This window comes from Chenopodium album, chromosome 4 (assembly GCF_948465745.1).
Source record: "Chenopodium album chromosome 4, dcCheAlbu1.1, whole genome shotgun sequence".
NCBI lineage: Eukaryota > Viridiplantae > Streptophyta > Magnoliopsida > Caryophyllales > Amaranthaceae > Chenopodium > Chenopodium album.
Window position 1 is genome coordinate 11546528 of NC_137837.1, and position 23018 is coordinate 11569545.

Consider the following 23018-nt stretch of genomic DNA (forward strand, 5'->3'; position numbering starts at 1 on the left):
AGCTATGATCAGATTGATCACAAATAAATTGAGTAGTGAGTAATTGAAATTGATAATAGAGTTATGATCATATACAAATAAACTTAGTTAATTTTACTAAATAATTATGCATAAGTATCAAATTTATTTTTAAAGGTTGTATCCATATTTTTTAGTCATGATATATCGTGACAAATAAACAAAATTTTATATAACATTAGTAGAGAAATAGAGAGGAAATACAGTCGTAGAAGACAGTAAATAAAAGTTATATTTTGTCCAAAATAATAATTGTCTTTAAAGCTAGGAAGTAATATACACTCTACAGACCAAAAGTAGTGATAAACAAGGGCATGTGCTGTTAAGAGACAACTAACTAATGACTTGCTAATTCTGTCTTCCAATCACAATGCCAACTACACCAAACGTGCTCTAACTATAACCACTTTTATACAATTCTATGTGTGTATATATAGCACATAGTTTTGTGCTTCATCTCATCATCAATACAACTTTAACTTTCATTTCATTATTTTTAAAGCATCTACAACTTGTTTCTAACGTGCACAAGATTATTGCAAGCTTCGATTACTGATTCAAAGACTCAAAGTTGTTAAAGGATCCAAATCGAGCTTTGTTTTTGCTTTCGTGGTCGTGTATCATTAACAATGGAAAAGAGCAACGATAATTTGGGTTTTCATGAAGACACCGAGTTGAGATTAGGGTTACCAGGAACTAATGGATCTAATAAGAAGAAAAGATCATTTTTGGAAACTAATGATGATGAGTCATCTACCACTTCGTGTGTTGAAGATTGCCATGATGACCACCCAACTCCACCACCAAAGTAAGTAGATTGATCGCATATATTTAGATTTAAATGTGTTTTTTATTCACTTGATTTTTCTTTTCACTATTTTATTTTTATTTCATGTAATTTTTTTCCATGATACTTATTGTATTTTGCAACTTCTTATCTATAGGGTACAAGCAATTGGATGGCCTCCGATCAGATCTTATAGAAAAAATAGCCTCCAAATCACAAAATCAAAAGAAGAATCCACAAGGATGTACGTCAAGGTTAGCATGGATGGAACTCCTTATCTAAGAAAGGTTGATCTAAAACAATACAAAGATTACAAGGAACTCTTAAAGGCACTAGAAGAGTTGTTCACCTTTAAAGCTGGAAAGGATGAACCAACTTATGAAGACAAAGATGGAGATTGGATGTTGGTTGGAGATGTTCCTTGGGAAATGTTTCTTGATTCTTGCAAACGGCTTAGGTTAATGAAAGGATCTGAAGCAAATTAAGGCTTGGCTTGCTTATAAGCTAGCTAGCTTGCATTGGTCTAAATTTGTCATTATATCATGGTACTATACAATGTACTCGGCCTAGTAGCCAGACTTGTTTTGGATCTATGATAGAAATTACACAATTGATCATATCATAAAATTTTTGAGAGACTGGTTGAAAATCACAAATTTATGTATATGATCTTAGTTTAGTTTATTTAGCCATAAATATTAGTTAGATCGATTTTTTTGATCAAGTTCGTTATAGTCTTATAGATATATATATATAATATATGTATAAACTCATCTCAAAAGTTTTATACCATGAAATTGATATTATTGCAGTGTATGTGTTTGTCGCATAATCATTATCCTTTGTTACAATATATCTTAGTATGAGTTTCAAGTTTTGAACGGATGATATTGTTCAAAAAGATCATTTATAGGCGCAAAATCAGATTTAATAAGACAAGCGAAGATGACAATAAATAATTACAAGTATGATAATTATACCGGCCTTTACCTTTTTTTTTTTTTTTTTTTTTTTTAAATTTTATTTAATAGATACAGCTTGTTAGGTTAAACATACATTAATTTTATTTTTATTTTCAAATAGAAACATACATTAATTTACAAATGCTTCAATCATATTGTTATAAGTTTAAATCGTAATCTCTCTTTAACTTTTACAATACTTTTTTTTGTAGTGCAAAATCTTACTTCATATGTGCTCCATAGTAAGTTACTAAGTTGTATATTAATTGACTAATTGTATCATTCGGCTCATAAACACTTCACAAGCATCACAAATTCGACTTTATGAATGAATTTTTGTAAAAATTACTTCATTTAAAAAATATATATATAAAAAAAAAGAGTCCCTACTATAGAGTACGTACTAAGAATCTAAAAATATGAAGTAAAACGTATGTCAAAGCCTACACGTAACATACCCATGCAATTTTAAGCAACATATTCACCATAAACTCTTAATTAAATTAGCTTCGTAGTATTTTCCAACCCATTAATTAATTTGGATGCATGTTTAGTGTTCTATACCATCATTCTTCCTCCATCAATGGCCTACGTGCCCTTCTTGTCATCGAGCTTCAACATCGGCGTAGCTAATAATCAGGTGGCCACTACGACGTATGTACCCGTAAGGCTATAAGCCAAGCAAGCATAGCTGGCCAAAGCACAACACAGTCTCAAGTTCCGTCCCTGTAATGTCTAAGAAAATGAAGCACCATGACAACGACTCTACGTACGTAATGGTATATGTCTACGTCTAACGTCTTTGTTACTTCTGCATTATTTTTGGACATTAATTTAACAAGTTAGCTTAGACATGTTCATCAAACCAAACATTTGAACAATGTTTAAGCTGTAGGAATGTACGGAGTAGCTTAGATTCCATTCAAAAAAAAAAAAAAAAAAAAAAAAGGAAGAAAAGTTGCTCTAATTTGGTTTTCATTCAATTTTAAAAATTATAAAGTTTGTTATTTATTTATTTATTTATGAGTTATTATTATAAATGAAACTACACCATGCATAAGTATAAGTGTAATGCATAAGCATGGGTCAGACACATGAGGGTTGGTTAATTAATAGGCACAACACAAACGTAGTGTAGGCAGCCAAGCTTATTGACGTAAGGCCAATAAGACACTAGAAGCACGTCGATGGACCATTGGCTGTGCTCAGTGTTTAATTTGGATGTTATTTTCAAAATGATGTCAGCAGCTTATGAGTTGTTTAGTTGACGATAAAAAGTGTGAATGTGAGAATTGTAAATTCATGGAAATTATGACTTCTCACAAAAATATGGGAAGTTAATTACCTTACTTCCCTTAGGTAAGACAAAGTTCCCATGATTTACAACTTCCTTCATCTCAACCAAACAAGTTTAATTTTAGATAATTCCTAGGAATTGGATGTAGGTATTTAATTAAGGGAATACCCAGTCAATCAGCCTGATCAACAAACATTGTAAATCAGGTGGTAATTGAGTAATTTTTTGCAACTTTTTTTTTAAAAAAATAAATAAATAAAACCCAGATTTTAGGATTTCAAATCCACTCAATAGTCAGTATCACGATCGCAAGTTCGTAACAACCACCACCGCTTGAAGTCCATCACGAGATTCACGACCACCACAATCCATCTTCCCATCGATCAACCATGGAGGCTTCCTCTTCTTGTTCATCCTTTCTCAACCGCAATGACCCAATGCCGCTTCGCGATAGTAATAAAACGACACCCTAGTAGCAAAGAGTGTAAATTTAGGGTCATACTAACCCTTTAGGGAAATCATCTTCCTCGTGGCGACATCTTTATCTCAACGACAATGGTATTGCTCATGGGGAGAAAGGAGGAGAACAATTTAAACAGTCATTGATGTAATGATGTGAAAAGAGAAGAAGATTTCAATTACTTATTTGTCCCCATTTTATTGCTGAAATTACCAATATACCCCCTGATTTACAAAGTTGGTAAATCAGCCTGATTGACTTGTATTTCCTCATTTAATTCCCATAAAATACAAATTCCCATAGGAAGTAAATTTCTATATCAAACAAGCAACACCTTATTTTTGACCAATTTATTAAAAATATAAAATCTATAAGGGCACCCAACGACCTCGCACTGCACGACACATGGTCAAGCAATATAAGTCCATTTTCATGCTCACTTGCCTTGTGCTTAAATCGTTTGTGCTTTGAATGAGCCAAGCTAAAGCCATGCTATATTGGGTTAGTACATGTCGATTTTTCATTGGAAAATTGTACCTAAATGGCTACTACAAACATAAATAAAAAAACTTGTTATATTATTTAAGTACGTTGTGTTATGAGTCTTATGACGTTTTAATGCACAATTAAATAGGGGGGTGTTAAATACCGCCAACATTATTTATCAAAACCGCCAACATTTGATGTAAAGAGACAATAGTACCCTTACTATTTCTTTTTTTTTTCCTCCCTTTGAGCACATCCACGACCAACATTACTGTCACCAACTACCCACACAACCACATTGGGCAGAGGTGAAGGACAACGGCAGCATAACAATGTAGGGAGACGACGGCGGTGGTTAAAGTTTTGTGACAGTGAATGGCTTGACGAGTACAAGACAGCGACGACCGCGAATACGATGGTGAATGTATTGACATGATGGTGGGAAAGGGGATACTTTTTTTTAATTATTCCGGCGTCATCAATCGACAGTCAAAACTGGTGGACCTCGCCGGTAACCGGCGTCCAAAACCGGTTACCGTGTAGGTTGACCGGTTTTGGCCTCCGGTTGACCACGGTTACCGGCGTCCAAAACTAGTCAACCGGTACGGTAACTGGTTTTGAACGCCGATTACCATGCCGTTTGATCGGTTTTGCGCGCCGGTTGTGTTGGTCGCCGGATTTTAAAAAAACACCACCTTCCTGCCGACAAAGGAAGGTGGTGGATCGTCGTTTTATTGACGGATGTTGACTGCTTCTGTTGGACAATATAAAAAATATAAGACAATACCTCTTTGTGGTTGTGGACCTTGATGGTGGGTGCTGGTGGTGGACTTGTGGTAGTGTGGGAGGTGGCGGTGGTGTGGGTTGTGGCATGCAATGGTGGTTGCTCTAATTTTGATGGTGGTTGATGGTTGAATTTGAGTGTTGAATCTTGATGGACTTAGGAGAGAGAGAGCCAAATTGGGATAATAAGGGTAATCTTGTCTCTTCATTACTTTTGTTGGCGGTTTGATAAAAAACGTTGGCGGTATTTAGCAATTCACTTAAATAGCTATACAATAAATTATTAGATCATACCATATCAAAATACACTTCTTGCCTTGTCAATCACTTAAATCACCAAGAGCTTGATTAAAATTACATGTACAATATTCTTGTAAAATCCTTCAAATTATTAGCGAGCCATATTTCATAATTTATTGTAGGGAAATCGAAAATAAAAAGGAACAAAAGTAATGTCTTTTTATTATAATTTTATTTTAATAAGAAAACCAAATGGACTTCTTTATACTAATCTGTGTATGAAGTAGTATAATACTTCGTACTATGTAGTTAATATCTGTTTTTTTTTTTTTTTGAAATAAACTTATTTTATCTAAAGAATATACCAAGTAAACATATTTTCAACTAGCTATGTAACACTTACATATGATCTAGATGTAAACTTCCTTTTTTTCTTATGATCTAGATTGTGTAATTATTGGTGTAAAAAACTTCCCTTTCTTATGATCTAGATTGTCTGATTGTGTAATTATTCTTGTAAAAAATTTCCTTAACAATTTGTCAATTTATACAACTATAGAAAAGTTATAAAAAAAATAAAATAAAATAATAATTCAACCTCTCAAACGGTCAGTCTAATTTCTCAGCCTCCTCTCTCTCTCTCTCCAATCCCCGCTACACGCTTCAGCCAATCTCAAGATCACAACGGCGGAGACTCAGACGCGAGAGAGAGAGGCGGAGAGAGAAACTCACCTTCGCGCTACTTCTCCACTTTCCATTTTTTCTCTCTCTTCAATTCTTCTTCATTTTCCCCAATTCAATTTCCCCAATTCTCAAACCCTAATTTACTCCTTCAATCCACTTCCCACGCTACTACGCTCTTCGTAATGCATAATTAGATTCATTCACTTGAATCCAAGGTTGTAGATTGTCAAATTGGGGGTAATAATGGCGGAATTAGGGCAACAAACGGTGGAGTTTTCGACACTGGTGAGCCGTGCGGCGGAAGATTCGTTTATTTCTCTTAAGGAATTGGTTGAGAAATCTAAGTCTTCTGATATGTCTGATTCTGAGAAGAAGATTAATCTTCTTAAGTTTATTGTTAAGACTCAGCAGCGTATGTTGCGGCTTAATGTTCTTGCTAAATGGTGTCAACAGGTTAGTTAGTTAGTTTGTTTGTTCTTCTTCTTCTTTTTTTTTTTACTCTTTTGTTGTTGATTATGATCAATTTGATTTCAAGATTGTGGAGTAGAGGTGAATTTCTGGGTTTTAGACTGTTGCTCGCGACTCGAATGTTAGTTTAATATTGGAAATGATATGGGATTGGATTGCAATGCGGCTGTAAACTATATTAGGATGAGTTAATTGTTGGGGAGTTGGATGTTAGTTTGATTTTGGATTTTAAGGTTGTAGAGTAGAGGTTAATTTTTGGGTTTTAGACTGTTGCTTGCGACTCAAATGTTAGTTGATTTTTGGGATTGATATGGGATTGGATTGCAATGCTGCTGTAATCTATATTAGGATGAGTTAATTGTTGGGGAGTTGGATGTTAGTTTGATTTTGGATTATAAGATTGTAGAGTAAAGGTGAATTTTTGGGTTGTAGTTTGATTTTGGAATTTAGTGATTTGAGAAAGTTCGGTATTTTTACGGACTTTGGTAGATGGGTAATGAATATGCGATTTATTTCCAATGTTTTTTCTAAATGTAATGTTGCATCTTAATGTTCTTGCTAAGTGGTTTTAAATGGTTAGTTTCTTATTTGTTGTTTGTTATGGTAAATATGATTTCAAGATTGTAGAGTAGAGATGGATTTTTGGGTTTTAGACTGTTGCTCGGGACTCGAATGTTAATTAAAGTTTTGGAATTGAAATATAATGCTGCTTTAATTTAGATTAGGGTGAATTTATTGTTGGGGAGTTGAATGAATCTTATTTTAAATTTGGAATTTAGTGATTTGAGAAGTTCGGTTTTTTTATGGAATTTAGCTATTATGAGGTTTATTTCCAAGGTTTTGAAAGTTCCCATTAATGTTTTTCTACATTGTTAGGTTGCTCCATAACGTTCTGGCTAAGTGGTGTCAGCAGGTTAGTTTATTAGTTTTTGGTTGTTGAGTATGATCAATTTGATTCCAAGATTGTGGAGTAGAGGCGACTTGTTGGGGTTTAGACTGTTGCTTGTGACTCGAATGTTAGTTGAATTTTGAAATTGTTATGGGATTGAGTTGCAATGCTGATTTAATCTATATTAGGGTGCTTAATTGTTGGGGAGTTGAATGTTAGAATGATTTCGAAATTTAGTGATTTGAGAAAGTTTGGTTCTTTTTCGGGTTTTGTAGATGGTTGGCAAATATGAGATTACTTTTCAAGGTCAAGGTGTCAAAAGTACCAATGTTTTCCTGCTGTGTATAGGCGTATATCACCCTCATCCTGTAACATACATGGATGAAATGATTTGAGAAAGCTTGGATCATTTTGGCTTGTTTGATGATTATTATCTAGGTTGCATTTGGTAATTTCGAATTGATTTTGATGTGCCGAACATAGTTTTAGAAAGTAAAATTGCAAGATTCAATTTTACGAATAAAATGTATCTTGAAAATTTGAAATTGAAGACCTGACCTTGAGAGTGTGGTACAATATCACATGTTTTCTGGAAGGATAGTACAATATTACATTGGAGGCAACATTTTGTTATCTTTTTTTAATATTGTTAATAATGAGCTTAGCTGAAGACAAGGGGAAAGGGGCTTAATATTGATGTAATGGGTAAGAGATCTGAAGTACTCCAGTGGGCAAAATCTCAACCTAATGGGAGTTTTTTTTTTTTTTTTTTTTTTTTTTTTTTTTTTTTTTTTTTTTTTTCTTTTCTTTTAATCATTTTTTAAATTTTTTTTATTAAAAAAACTTGAACAAGGTAGCTGAAGTTACCATGCTTTTATGAGGCCTATATAGAATCAAACTAGGATTTACCATGATCTAAAGCTGGAAAGAAACCTGAAATATGAGTTGCATTGATGTCTCAAGTAGCCATTCTCTTATAATCAGCACCTTCTTCTAAGATAGCAGAAGAATTTACGCCAAGTTGTAAAACAATTCTGGACTTAGCTCAGTCCTTATAGAAGCTTTTATGAAATTATGTAATGCCTATAGGTTTTATTAGGGTATTTTATAAAAGCCATTTTGGTTTTGAGTGGAATTGTGAATTCATGGCAACTGTTATTGGATGCCGTATTTTAATGATCTGAATCTTTCAAGCTCAGATCCAATTCAATATTTGAGTTTGAATGTCTACGTTTTTGTTTTCGTCTTTCTTATCATCGTTAAGATTTTAGAATATTAGTCACTTGTTTGTACCTCAAATTTAAACTAATGTCGCTTCCTTCTTTTTTTTTTAATAAAAATTTTACTTTTGACTTTCATACTCCCTTCATGTACATTTTTTTTAACCTTTCCATTAAGATAATTTTTTAATTTTTAATTTAATTTAATTTTATTTTTGTTTTGTTTTGTTTTTATTTATTTTATCTTCCTACTTTGCTCTATTCCTTTTATGGTACAGAAAATTTTCACCTTTATCATTCCTTTTCCCACTAAAACCATATAGTAATACCAATGTTTCTAAACAACTTTTTCTTTCATTACAAAATAAAACAACTCTCTCTCCTACCTAAAAAGTAAAAAAGGGACCCACTTTCCATGTACTACTTCATAATATAAACAGTAAGTAGTAAGTAGGAATATATGAAAAGTAAGTAGAAAGATAAAAAAAGAACAGTGGGAGTATGCTAATGCACAACTTTGACCAATAATGTTACTGTATTGTTGTAATTATATAATTATATTTTGTAACAAATCAAATTATTTTTTACATAGTAATAGTTGTTTATATACATATATTAGCAGAAAAATATAGTTAAAGCAAGAAATGTCATAGTGCAAAGGTCAATATGGAACTTTAAAAAAATGACAGTAAGAAATAAGACATATAAAAGCTCAGTTTTTATTACGGAGTATTAATTATATTTTCGGTTGCTTTACTTGCTTATTTTAATTTAATATCATCACTAACGTTCAATCCTGTTTGCTTCATTTTTTTAGGTTCCGTTGATACAATATTGTCAACAACTTGCATCCACTTTATCTAGCCATGATACATGTTTCTCACAGACAGCGGATTCACTATTTTTTATGCATGAAGGGCTCCAGCAAGCACGTGCACCTATATATGATGTGCCATCAGCAATTGAAGTCCTTCTTACTGGATCGTATGAGCGTTTGCCTAAATGTATAGAAGATGTGGGCATGCAAAGTTCCTTGAATGAGATCCAACAAAAGCCAGCTTTAAAAAAGCTAGACATTCTTGTGCGGTCGAAATTGGTTGAGACTTCACTTCCGAAGGAGATATCTGAGGTTAAAGTTTCAGACGGTACAGCACTTTTACGTGTAGATGGGGAATTTCAGGTGCTAGTTACTCTTGGTTACAGAGGTCACTTGAATTTATGGAGGATATTACATATGGAGCTTCTTGTTGGTGAGAGAAATGGGGCCATAAAGCTTGAAGAGTTGAGACGATTTGCTCTGGGGGATGATTTAGAGCGAAGAATGGCTGCAGCAGATGAACAACAAAATCCATTTATGATATTGTACTCAGTTCTGCATGAGTTTTGTGTGGCGCTGATCATGGATACTGTTATAAGACAGGTCCATGCTCTTCGTCAGGGAAGATGGAAAGATGCAATTAAGTTTGAACTTATCTCTGACGGTAGCACAACGCAAGGAGGGAGTGCTTCAGCCACACAAATAAGTCAGGATGGAGAATATGAGACATCTGGTCAACGCACTCCAGGGGTGAAGATTGTTTATTGGTTGGATTTAGATAAGAACTCTGGTACGTCTGATGGTGGAATATGCCCATTCATCAAGATTGAATCAGGTCCTGATCTGCAGATCAAATGTATACATAGTACATTTGTAATAGATCCATTAACAGGCAAGGAGGCCGAGTTTTATCTAGATCAGAGCTGCATTGACGTGGAACAGTTGTTGCTTAAAGCTATACGATGCAACAGATATACACGTTTACTTGAAATTAATAAAGAGCTTACTAAGAATGGTCAAATTTTTCGAGGCACTGGTGATGTTCTCCTACAGGGTATCATGGATGAAATTGGTGTGGACCATAAGAAGGTTAGTAAAACATGTTTTATGTCTTTACTGGGTGTGTTGGTAGTGTTTACATTGTATGATGTCAATACCTGTTCAATTGGAAGACCCTGTTCTTGATATCGGCTGAACTAAAATCATTTGTACTGAACTAAAAGTATTTTTTTTTTTTTTTTGAACTTGTATTATTTTAACAGATTAAAACTTATTGTTTTTAATTATATACTATGTTGTTCTTTGAAGTAACTGCTTTCTACTAATTTAAACTTATTTTTGCAAAATTTAACTTACTTTTCCACCAAACTTATATATGCTGATTTTTTTTATTTGTTTATTTTTAAAGTTGAGGAGAACAGGGCCCAATAGTGTCAGGTTGGGGTGGGTTTTAAGTTGGGCATAGGCGGATGTTTGATGATTCCAAAGGAAAAAAAACTTGGATGGTCAATCTTCATGTGCTGACCTAGGAAACTATTGGACCTTCTATAACCTTGGGTTTAAGCTCACTTGATGACTTTGCTGCAATATATTCAATGCAATATGAAATTATGGGGAAAAAAATCGTAACAATATTGTTTACATGAATTAGAGGTGGAAAATCTGACTACAACACTTATAGGTTGGCTTTTGATTCCTCTGGACAAGTTTTTTCAATGTAGAGAGGAGACAAGGAGAGTGATTGGAAAAACGATAATTGAGGGCTGTAGGTTCTATTCTTTTAACTGAAAATCTCAATTCTCCCAAGGCTGGGTCACTTGACCCTTCATCCTCCCAGTCTGTCACTCAGTTGCACAAATGTGCCATTGCCCATTGCAGAGGCCATTGTTGCAAAATTGCTTTGGATACAGCTTTCAAGCATATTTATTAACTTGTGTAGCTGACTTTAATGAAATGACTTGCTGGATTGATTGTGACCTGTTATTTTCCTGGACACTAGATTATTTGTTATTATTCTTGCTTGTAAATGAAGACTTTCAATAGTTAATTCTCTTTTGGTTTAATCTTTGTAAAACTTACATTCTTCAAAGATCCATTGTACAGGGTAATCTTGGGCTGAATCATGTCCTGAAATTGAGTTGAATCTATTATGAGGATAACTTCTTTTATGATATCCTGTACACTGAATGGTTTGTATCAATGTAAATGAGATTTTGCACTGACTTTTGTTTCTTCCCGTACTCTGAAAAAGAGTGTATTTGTTGTTGATTAATGGTGAAGCTTTTGTTATTGGTTTGTGCTTCCTATATAATGATTGTTTTCAACTTGAAGCTTTAGTGATCAATTATTTGAACCTTAGGCTCCTATGGAACTTGGAGCATGTTAAGTGTTGTATGTTCATACCTTGTCTCTTTGTGGTGCTTAGTATGGTAAGGGGGTATTTTGTAAGAGGTATTAATAGACAGAAAAATACTTTCTTTTTGAGTGTTTCTGTACATCTCATTTGATAGGTTCACCCCAATTCAGGGCTTCCTTATTTCTTTCATCCCTCCTAGGCTTTTTATTAATCTCTTAGGCTTTATAATTAAAGCTATACTAATCCATCAAGTGACGCTATGCTCCGTCACAATCAATCCTTTCCTGCCTCCATCTCTTGTCTGCTTCCACAAGGTCTCTACATATCACTACCATTGAGACCACCCTCATAGCCACCTGCTCATAAATTGCTGTCATCCATTCATCACTCTCTATATCCTTATACATACATCCTTACCAACCACCTCCCTTAAATTGGCCTTAAACAGGAATATCCTGGTCACCACAGCTATAGATTCACATACCTTTTGACTTCAAATTTCTTGTTAATGATGGGAAAGTATGACACTTTGTTAAGAGCTTTGATGGTCCAATCAGACCATGTAATGGTCAACTGCAGCCTATTGTAGGAGGGGAGGATGGCTTAATTTTAATCGCAAAGTGAGTGGTTTGTTGAGTGGTGGTGAGAGGAAAGTGAAGAAGAGGATGGTGGTCTAATTGCAAAGGACAATGCTGAGCATTGGTCATGGAGGAGAATGAGTACTTGGTTTTCGTTGGGAGGAGACAGAGGATGGGATAGCATGTCTATCTGTAGGAGGAGAAGGAAGGAGGCACTGAAAGGTTTGTAACATTTTTTGGGATGGGGAGAGGATTAGGGTTTTAAAGATTCTTTATACTTACTTAACATGATAGGAGGAAATGATTGTATTTCCCTTTTAAATATGGTGATTCAAGCTCTCTTTCTTGAATATTAATTGCTTTCCTTACAGACTTTTTTTTTTTTTTTGGTTGCCTAAGTACCTTTAAACACACCAAACTGACACTGATTTATTTTCTGCTTATGCTTTTTTTTTTTTGTTTTTTTTTTGGGTATTGGTATAATAGCTTTAGGGTCCTGTCTCAAGTATTTCTATTTTATTATGCTGTTTGGTGTAATACTTTGGGTTGTATGGTTTGAGTGGTTTCTTGTCCATTGTGGTCAACATGTTATGGTCACATACTTTACTTAGTGATTGATTATTGTTTTGTAGAAAGATGCAGCGTCTGTTGCTAGGGAATCTGATGGACAAGAAGTACTATATGTGCGTGCTTACGGTTCATCATTTTTTATTCTTGGAATAAACATAAGGTATTCTCCCTGTCTCTCCCTTTTATTAAGAGTACAAATTATGTTATTATAATGGATTTTCCGTTTTTTAGCTTCTAGTTTCCATCCTTTTAACCATGTTGGTGTTGCTTTATCTGGTAGATTAAACAAAATTGAACTCTTGCGACAGTTTGGTAAAAAAAAATGACTGCGGTCGCAATTTTTTTTTTTTATAAAAAAATCAATTTAGGCGACATTTGGATCAAAAAAATCTATTTATTTCCAGCAAACTCCGCAAAATGCCAAATTTAATTCATTTTTGTGTTTTTCTAATTTATTTTTCCCATTTTAAATTTTCCATTTATACATCATCCCTTTTTATTTCGCTAGATCTCTAATTACCCAATTTTTTTTCCGACCCCACTTTTTATTTCCTTAATAAGGGGTTTGAAAATAAAGTGGAAATTGATATTTAAACCCGTTTTTTCTCCAACTTTTTATTTCCCTGAAAAGGGTTGGAAATTAAGATGCAAAAGTAATTGGGAGAATTAACATAAAATTACGAAGACAAAATTAAATTAGATATTTATGAGTAGTTTGTTCGAAAGTTTTGAATTTGTAGTTTTGAAAAGGGTTTTAGGGTTCAATTATGGATGAAATTTCTGTGAATTTTTGAATTTTATTGTTCAGCCCACTTGGGAAGTAGGGATGTCGGACTTGTTGCAAGATGGTTGTTTTTTTTAGGTTGATTCAATTTATCTTAGAATACTACTTTTGTGTGATCCTTTTTTAAGTTGAAGTTTATTTATTTATTTATTTTAAATCTTCTAACTGCTTCTTTGAATGGTACCATTTTGTTACTTCTTGGTAGGAATGGACGTTATCAGCTACAGTCGTCCAGAAATATCATAACTCCGTCAGTATTGTCAGATTCCGAAGATTCTTTAAACCAGGGATCTCTCAGTGCTGCTGAAATTTTTATTAATTTGCGGAGCAAATCCATTCTTCACTTGTTTTCATCGATCGGCAAGTTCTTGGGCCTTGAGGTAAATTTTTTTTTTTTTAATTTTTTTTATGTGCAGTTAGATTTATGAATTGAGTGGACTATATCTTATGTAAGGATTTTTGCTGATATATATAATTGAGCTTTTTGTTCCTTAAAATTAAATCTTAAAATTGACTGTAAGATTATTTTCTTTTGGGGTGTGTGTGACAAGTGCTTGCTGACCTTATAATATACTCTCTCCGTCCCTAAAAGAATGACCCTTTTGGCCAAATTTTAATCCCAAAATATTTATCCCATTTCCATCAAAACACCCTCCAATTTACCATAATATTTGAGCAAAATTAGCTTCCCCATGTAAAATTTGTCTTTTCTTATTACGTTCTCTCTCATGTAATTTTACCTTTTCAATGTACTTTTATTAGTTTTCCCATACACTTGTACTTCCAACTTAAGTTTCTAAATACCCGTGAAAAATGCCCAAAAGGGTCATTCTTTTAGGGACGGAGGAAGGACTTATATTTCCTTATTACCAAAGGATACCTTGATTTATTCTCCAATCCAAATGGCAGTTTAAACCATTGTATATTGGATAGATGCTTCTGAGCTAGACCAGGGCATACGTAGCTAGAGGGCTCTAAGTCTTCCTGGAAATAGATTCAGTGAGTCTTATCAATAAATGGCCAACTTGTAAACCCTATGGCTCTCAGAATTAGGGGACAATTACCTCAATAAAAGAAGTGTTTTACCTGTATGAAATAAATATTTTCTTTTTTGGTTGTGATTTAAGTTTGGCAGAATCTTTAACCTAGAATTTTGAATGTGTTCTGATGTGCTAGATGAGAAGTTAAAAATTTAGTGATGTTGATTAAAGATCTTTATTGTTTTGGTTCTTCATATGCATGTTAGAAACGAGTTTGTATAGTACTATCTTTGCGTGCATTTGAAATTTTGTGGAAATCCCTTTTTGGGTATTAATAGTAGGGGTTATGCGAGTTTGTCTAAATCAAAAGTGGCTTTTGTCCATTTTGGACATAAGCCACCTTGGGTGGTACCAATAAGTATGCTGTTGGCACTAAAGTTGTCTTTATCAATTAGAAGATGATCTGAATTGGTACCATTAGACATTTGTCTTGGTAGTCATGTTTATCAACAACACACTATTTAGTACCAGTAAGGGTCACTTGTGTCCTTTTCGCCTTTTTGGTAATAAGTGACTTTTGATTTAGAATTCCATGGGGTTATGCAATCTTTGTTCTTCTGTAATTGTGGTGGATCTTTTTTTTTTTCTTCTTTTGAATTCATAGATTGCACCTTTTGCTGTTGCAGGTGTATGAAAATGGTTTTTGTTCGGTGAAGGTTCCAAAAGATATCTTAATTGGTGCAGGCTTTTTGTTGATGGGATTTCCTGACTGTGGCAGTTCATACTTTTTGCTTATTCAATTGGATAAGGATTTTAAAATTGTCTTTGAATTGGTTGGAACACAGCCAGAACAACCTGGTAAATCGAACAACCTTGTTGCTGGGCGTGTTAAAAGAATTGATGTAGGTCAGATGCAGATGCTTGAAGATGAATTGAATTTGAGCATTCTTGATTTAAGAAAAGTGGGAGCTGGAAGCCCCAATCAGCCTTCTAATTTTGGTCTGGTGTCTAATTATAGTCACGAGGGGTTGATGCCAGTTACTCTTTGTCCGCCGCCATCAAGTTTTTCCTCTATCGTCGATGAAATCTTTGAGCTTGAGAAAGGAACATCTGCTCCTCATTCTGTTTCTAATGTTTCCTCATCAATTAGTACATCTGCTGCTTCTCATTTGGGCTCTGTACCTATGAATCTCCACTCTTCTAGAGTTGGAATTGGTTCATCAACACAGGAGGAAAATGCCCAAATGTCACAGATCAATCCTGCTATCAAATTTTCACCCCACTATAGTGGTTCCTTATATTCAGCAGCCAATGTCAAAGGATTAAGTCAGTCAACTTCTGTTAGTTCACTAACTTTTGCTCAGCAGAGAAATCGTGCAACACAGAAACTCTCAGTTTCCAAGTCCGAGCAGGACCTTGCTTCTCTTAGGTCACCGCAATCAGTGGAAGTTAGTTCTTTTAGGTCAATGGATGAAGATCATTTGAGGTCTGTTAATGGAAAATCACAAGATGTAAACTCTAGTAGGTCATTGCGAATTTCGTCTCTACAATCCACTGGCGTCCGTGCATCAGCGTCTGATGCTAATGGAATTGCACTTAAATCCTGGGCTGCTACTCCCATATGTAAGATTATCTACCATTATCCTCCTGTTTGATTTTGTTTAGAGTTGTGTTATATCTTCTTTCTTTCATTTTTTTTTTTTGCTAGATTAATGTTAATACGTAGTTAGATCAACATGTACAGATGCAGGTTGCAGAACTGCTTCAGAACATGATAAGGATTCTAGAAAAAGGAAAGTTTCAGATATGCTGAATTCGTTACCATCACTTCGGGGTCTTGTTGATGGAGTTTCTAAGCGGAGAAAATTATTGAATGACCAGCATTCAGTTAACTCTGATATCCCATTGAATACAATTTGTAATCCTGAAGGATACACTTATGGTGATCTCTTAGCTGAAGCAAACAAGGGAAATGCACCTTCAGGTGTATATGTATCAGCACTGCTCCACGTGGTTAGGCATTGCTCTCTTTGTATCAAGCATGCCATGCTAACTAGTCAGATGGAGGCTCTAGACATTCCATATGTTGAAGAAATAGGTCTTAGAAATGCAACTGTAAACATTTGGTTTAAGCTACCATCTGCTAGGGGAGGTTCATGGCCACACATCTGCTTGCGTCTTGGAAAACCAGGAAGCTTGTGTTGGGATGTGAAGATTAATGATCAACATTTTCGAGACCTGTGGGAACTTCAGAAAGGAAGCAGTAATACACCGTGGGGAAATGGTGTTCGCATAGCTAATACATCTGATGTAGACTCTCATATCCGTTATGATTCTGAAGGAGTTGTTCTTATCTATCATTCTGTTGAAATGGATAGCATTAAGAAGCTTGTAGCAGACATTCATCGGCTCTCCAATGCAAGAATGTTTGCCCTTGGAATGAGAAAATTGCTAGGTGTGAAGACAGAAGAGAAGCTAGAGGAAGGTGCCAATTCTGATTGCAAATCAGTAGTTGGAGCTAAGGGTTCTATTGATGGAGTGGACAAGTTCTCTGAACAGATGAGGAGGGCATTCAGAATCGAAGCAGTTGGGCTCTTGAGTCTCTGGTTTAGTTTTGGTTCTGGGGTCCTGGCTCGTTTTGTTGTTGAGTGGGAATCTGGTACAGAAGGATGCACAATGCATGTTTCACCAGATCAGCTTTGGCCTCATACCAAGGTAGGAATATTTATTCATTGTGTTTGTGGTTTTTCTTCTTCTGCTCTGGCCTTTTGTCTTGACTAGTTGAAGTAACATTTTAAAATTATCAACTTCTCATTTTATTTCTAGGCTTAATCTGTTAAGATATATTCCTTTTTTTTTTTTTTCTGCATTGATTTTGTTGAAATTTCCTGAAGTTGTAAGTTATTTTTTTTGTTGTTTGGAAGTTTCTACATTTTGCTCTTGGGTGTTGAAGGGGATGATAATGAATTTAGACAATTTGCTATAACTGAGTTTTGACTAAAATTTATACAATTTGCTATAACTAAGTTTGACTTGGTGAAAACTTAGAAAACACCTTTAATTGACCTCATATAGTGTCATGAAGCTCTCTTAAACACTTTAAAGAATGAATTTTTAGAAAGTAGTAATATCATAATAGAATTTGCAGTTCAGACTATAGATTGTTGAAGTACTGTGATGCACGGGTACGGCAGTCTTCTGGCAGTTTTTAAATTTTACCATAAGATAGCTATAGATACAAATGTCCAAATTTATGTAATTGGTAAGTGTGAATTACCAAATGGTGCAGTTAAAGAATAATGGGAGGAAAAACTGTTTTTTTAGGAAGATCTTAATTTCCACTAAATTCCACCTGGAATGAAGTAGTGGGATTTATTTGATAAAAAAAGGGCTTTTAATTGCTATGAAGATTGGCATCTTCAAATTCAGATTTCATAAAATAAAGTTTACTGAATGAAAGTTGCATTACTTACATTATAAACATGGTCTGAACAGCTCTGGTTTAATGTATAAGAAGGATGGATTGAAGTTTGATGCGTTTTCTAGATGGTATATCCTCTACTTAAGGTAGATGTTATATTTGACGTAAGCTAGGAGAAATTTGGTAAAATATATTGCAAGAAATAATTTTATCGAGCTTTTACTTTAAAGTTACTCTCTCCATCTCCTTAATTTTTGCTTCACTTCCCTTTTTGGGGTGTCCCTTTTTTCTGCTCCGTACCATATATAGTTATAGGGACCACAATTTTCCTCTCCCGAACAATATTTTGGACCCACCATTATTCTCTCTCATCAAATTTTCTCAACCAAAAATTAATAATGTGAACATACACCTATGTGGAAAAAATTGGTGGACGGAGGGAGTATATTATAAACTTATACCTGTATGAGGTTGGATAAGCAGTGCGGTACACACATGGATTGGGGGACTGTATGGTGACAGTCTGAATTAATTGGTGTCAGCCTGGGGAAGAGATAGTGAATAATGGTGTGGTTCTTTTAATCAAATTCTTGTGGATAGTGTCTCTGGTGGCACACCTACAAGGAGTTATTTAAGTATATTTATTAGATTTTCTTGCATCTGAGTGAAAATCATTTAAGACTTTCATGTTATGAAGCATTTAAAATAATGTGTATGATTTGATTTATGCAGTTTCTTGAGGATTTTATAAATGGAGGTGAAGTAGCATCCTTGTTGGATTGCATTCGCCTCACTGCTGGACCTTTACATGCACTTGCTGCAGCAACAAGACCTGCTCGAGCTGGTCAAGCTGCCATTATTCAGGGAGTTGGCTCTACCGTGTCGGCTTCATCCAGACTAGGGACTTATGCTTCAGCTCTAGGAGCTCCTCCTAGTGGCCTGTCACCCAGTGTGGGTGGTCAAGGAATTGCCGGTTCTGCAGGAAATTCTGTTGCATCTGCAGCAGCAGCTGCTGCTGCTCTTGGAAATCATGCAGGTGTCATGTTGGCTGCTGCTGGCAGGGGTGGTTCAGGCATTGTTCCCAGCTCATTGTTGCCTATTGATGTTTCTGTTGTGCTACGGGGACCTTATTGGATAAGAATAATATACCGGAAACATTTTGCAGTTGATATGCGATGCTTTGCAGGAGACCAGGTTTGGCTTCAACCTGCCACTCCACCAAAGGGGGGCCCTTCTGTTGGAGGATCATTGCCCTGCCCTCAGTTCAGACCTTTCATCATGGAACATGTTGCTCAGGAATTGAATGGTTTGGAACCAAATTTTGTTGGTGGACAACAGACTGTTGGACTTTCAAATTCCAGCAATCTTACTTCAGGTTTAAGTCCGCCACTAACTTCTGTGAATGGAAGCAGAGTTAATCTACCAAGTACTTCTGGGCTTTCTAGGCCAGGAAACCAAGTTTCTGCTATGAATCGTGCTGGAAATCCTCTAACCGCACCATCAAACATGCCTGCAGCTGGTCCAGGATTGTCTTTACGGAGATATCCTGCTGCAGGTGGCGCTGCTCATGTTAGAGGAGAACTGAATACTGCTATTATTGGCTTAGGCGATGATGGTGGATATGGTGGTGGTTGGGTTCCACTTGTTGCTCTTAAAAAGGTTCTAAGAGGAATTTTGAAATACCTTGGGGTTTTGTGGCTCTTTGCACAGTTACCTGATCTTTTAAAGGAGATCCTTGGTTCAATATTAAAAGAAAATGAAGGGGCGTTGTTGAATTTGGATCAAGAGCAGCCAGCCTTGCGCTTTTTTGTGGGGTAAGATGTTCACAGTTTCTCTCTTATCCATACTTAATTAGTTTCTTCCTATGAAATTGTTGTACTCCCTTTGTTTTTAATTGATTGTGTGGATATATATGTTTGAAAACTAAAACTCAAGATTAATTTAACAAGATTCCACATGACTATGTTTTGAAGTATATCTACCTAGATTCCAAATAGGACAATCAATAAGAAACGGAGGGGAGTACTTGAATACATGTCGGCAAACTTTAACTGATAGTAGGTGCTATTGAAAATGAATTTAGAGATCAAATATAACATTTTTCCTCTTTATTCTTTAATTATATACTTGTATGTATTTAATCAAGGAATGTAAATAAGATGTTAGGAAGTTTTATGGATCCTTTCAGTAAATAATTTGTCTATTTAAAATAGGAAACAAAATTGGGGCCACGTTTAGTACTTCCCATAACAACATTTCAAAACATGTCACTATCTGATAGCTTTCAAACTATGTATTGCGTAGTAGTAATTCCCTTGTTTTGCATGTTCTTCATTTTTAGTGAATGTGGTTGAAGTTAAACCTTAACTATAATTAGTTGTTTAGGTATTAGGAAAAACATAATCTTGTGGGATAATATGAAATACTTTTTAATGTAAAGTTTCTAAATATCAAAATTTTATAGTTTTTACTAATATATGATTGAAGAATTTAATGGTCGAAGTTTGCATCGGAGACTGCAAATTGCTAAAGTGAAGAACGTTATGGATGGTATACGATTTAATCAATTTATGAAATGTATGGTAATAGGTATATATTTTCTAGGTATGTAGTATTTTTGTATGTCAGTATGTAGTGACAGCCCAAAATTGATTAAATTGCCTTGATATGACTTGTACTGTTGTCATCACCAAATCAAATGATAAAGAAAAGCTTTTTTTTTTCCCCATTTCTCTTCAGTATCTCATTATTTGCTTACTATAAATAAAATTGGTTTCCTTTTTGTTGGTGGATTTTTACCCTATCAGCCAAATTATACAATTTCCTTTTTCTCATCATATATTTCAAAGGAAAATAGGAAAACTAAAGTTGGAAATAGGTGGAGTGTATTGGTTATCATTGGTAACCTGACACTTGTTATTTTATTGTACTTTTGGCATAAGATACATGAAAATGTTCAACAACAAAAATTCTGATGAATACTACTTTGTATTTGGTTTGGAAAATTGGAAGAGTGTGTTTTAACTTTCCCTGGAATCTCTCTCTCTCTCTCTCTCTCTCTCTATACACACACACACACACACACACACACACACTCTAAAAGCTTACACAGTTCTTGGAAAAAATTAAGCCTTTTGAATTCTTGGATTTCGTCTTATTATGAATGTGCATGCAACAGGGGCTATGTGTTTGCTGTTAGTGTCCATAGAGTTCAGCTTCTTCTGCAAGTTTTGAGCGTGAAGCGCTTCTCTCATCAACAGCAGCAGCAGCAGAACTCGGCTTCTGCCCAAGAGGAGTTAACACAATCTGAAATTAGTGAGATATGTGACTACTTTAGCCGTCGTGTTGCATCAGAGCCATATGATGCGTCACGTGTAGCATCATTTATCACCCTTCTTACATTGCCAATCTCTGTTTTAAGAGAGTTTTTGAAACTTATTACATGGAAAAAAGTTATGTCCCAATCTCAAGGTGGAGATGTGGCACCTGCTCAAAAGCCTCGTATAGAATTGTGTCTTGAAAACCATGCTGGTTTGAATATGGATGGGATTTCGGGAAATTTATCTGCTACTAAAAGTAATATCCATTATGATCGGCCCAACAACTCAGTTGATTTTGCTCTAACTGTTGTTCTTGATCCAGCTCACATACCTCACATTAATGCTGCTGGTGGTGCTGCTTGGTTACCATATTGTGTGTCAGTGAGGTTAAGATACTCTTTTGGAGATAACACGGCTGTTTCCTTTCTTGGTATGGAAGGAAGCCATGGAGGTCGTGCCTGTTGGTTGAGAGTTGATGAATGGGAAAAATGTAAACAGAGAGTGGCTCGTGCCATAGAAGTTCCTGGATCTTCACCTGCAGATATTGCTCAAGGGAGGCTAAGGCTAGTTGCCGATAATGTCCAAAGGGCATTACATTTGTGTTTGCAGGGACTAAGGGATAGTGGTGCTGGAGTTCCTGGAACTTCTGGAGCCTCATGATTTCTAAATTTTTTTTCTTATCATGATAATTCTTGCATGCCTTTTTCTCTTTTATATTTTTATTTTTTTTTGGGAATCTATAGTTTTGGTTTAAGATATTAGACAGAGCAAAGGTTGGTGCACAACTTATGGTGTTTAACAAATCAAGCTAGCAGATTCTTTGATCCTCGGTCGAAGCAGAATTGATATGCTGGTGGCTGAGTTTCCTGGATCTGCTTGCAAAGTGTAGTTTATTACAATGCCTTGCTTCAGTAGCAGTTAACCTGAAGATGCATGAAGATCTATGATTTGTCATAGGATGTAATGATGTATCATAATTTTGAGATTACCATATGTAATCTGACAAAGCTTAAATTAGGAATTAGTTCATCTTGTACAGAATAGTCACAGGGCTAGAATTTATGTAAAGGAATAGTTGGAATTGCTTGGTGTATTTGTTATAAGTACATACCTAAATTTAATCTAATGGCCACAAATAGTGCTTACTTTGTGTGTTGGGTTGAATTGTGGCCTAAGCGTCCGCCTTCAGATTTTAGGTTCTCCAGTGGGAATATGGGTCTAAATTTCACCTCGTTATATTGTATTGTGATTGTCCCCCAAATACAAAGAAGTTAAATTAACCAACAGATCTGAAACGATGCAAGTATTGCAGACACAACATATCTTGAGGTTCCACGTGAACGGGTCTAAGGAATACATGTTTATGCACCAGCTCCAGTGACTATTAGCACCAGCTCCAGTGAGTATTAGCACCATCTAGCGCATGTGTGCATGTGGCTCATATGGACTAGAGTCTTAAGTTTGGTCACACAGATAAGTGAGCGCCCAATTTCATATCACTGGCCAACTTGGTTCGAGAACTCTTTCGGTTTTACAGCCTTAGGCTACATTTCTTGGCTGACTCCATCTTTAAGTCGATAAATTTTGTTATAGTTAGACTAGCGTGGATCAACTCAATTCTACTTGTTGCATGTTGGGCTAATGTGAATAGCTTGCTTCCGAGCGTTAAGGCTTAGGTTAGCGTCTATAATTAACATATGAAAATAGCGATAGGGTTTGTTTTTTTTGACAAGGAAAGGGCTTTTATTAATAAAATGTATTCATACGATATTTACAGATTCTTAAGAAATCAAGAATTCCAACACAAGTACATACTCCCTCCGTGTTTGAATAAATGAAATGTTCCCCTGTAGCAAAAATTATAACAATTGAATATTAATAAATTATTAATTGAGACA

At 35.2% G+C, this 23018-nt stretch overlaps 2 protein-coding genes across 2 annotated transcripts; both read left to right on the top strand.

Annotated features, from left to right (window-relative positions):
- The first annotated feature begins 461 nt into the window (after positions 1 to 461).
- Positions 462 to 1611, top strand: LOC145626679 (auxin-induced protein 22D-like). The gene is made up of 2 exons (XM_081679145.1): positions 462 to 826; positions 963 to 1611. Exons 1-2 carry the CDS (start codon positions 648 to 650, stop codon positions 1288 to 1290), a joined length of 507 nt encoding a protein of 168 aa, XP_081535271.1. The 5' UTR covers positions 462 to 647; the 3' UTR covers positions 1291 to 1611.
- A 4117-nt stretch (positions 1612 to 5728) lies between these two features.
- On the top strand, positions 5729 to 22265 carry LOC145628911 (mediator of RNA polymerase II transcription subunit 14-like). The gene is made up of 8 exons (XM_081681341.1): positions 5729 to 6170; positions 9112 to 10200; positions 12678 to 12775; positions 13605 to 13779; positions 15066 to 16002; positions 16124 to 17094; positions 18533 to 19614; positions 20979 to 22265. The coding sequence occupies exons 1-8, from the start codon at positions 5961 to 5963 to the stop codon at positions 21778 to 21780; spliced, it is 5364 nt and encodes a 1787-aa protein (XP_081537467.1). The 5' UTR covers positions 5729 to 5960; the 3' UTR covers positions 21781 to 22265.
- The last annotated feature ends 753 nt before the right edge of the window (positions 22266 to 23018 follow it).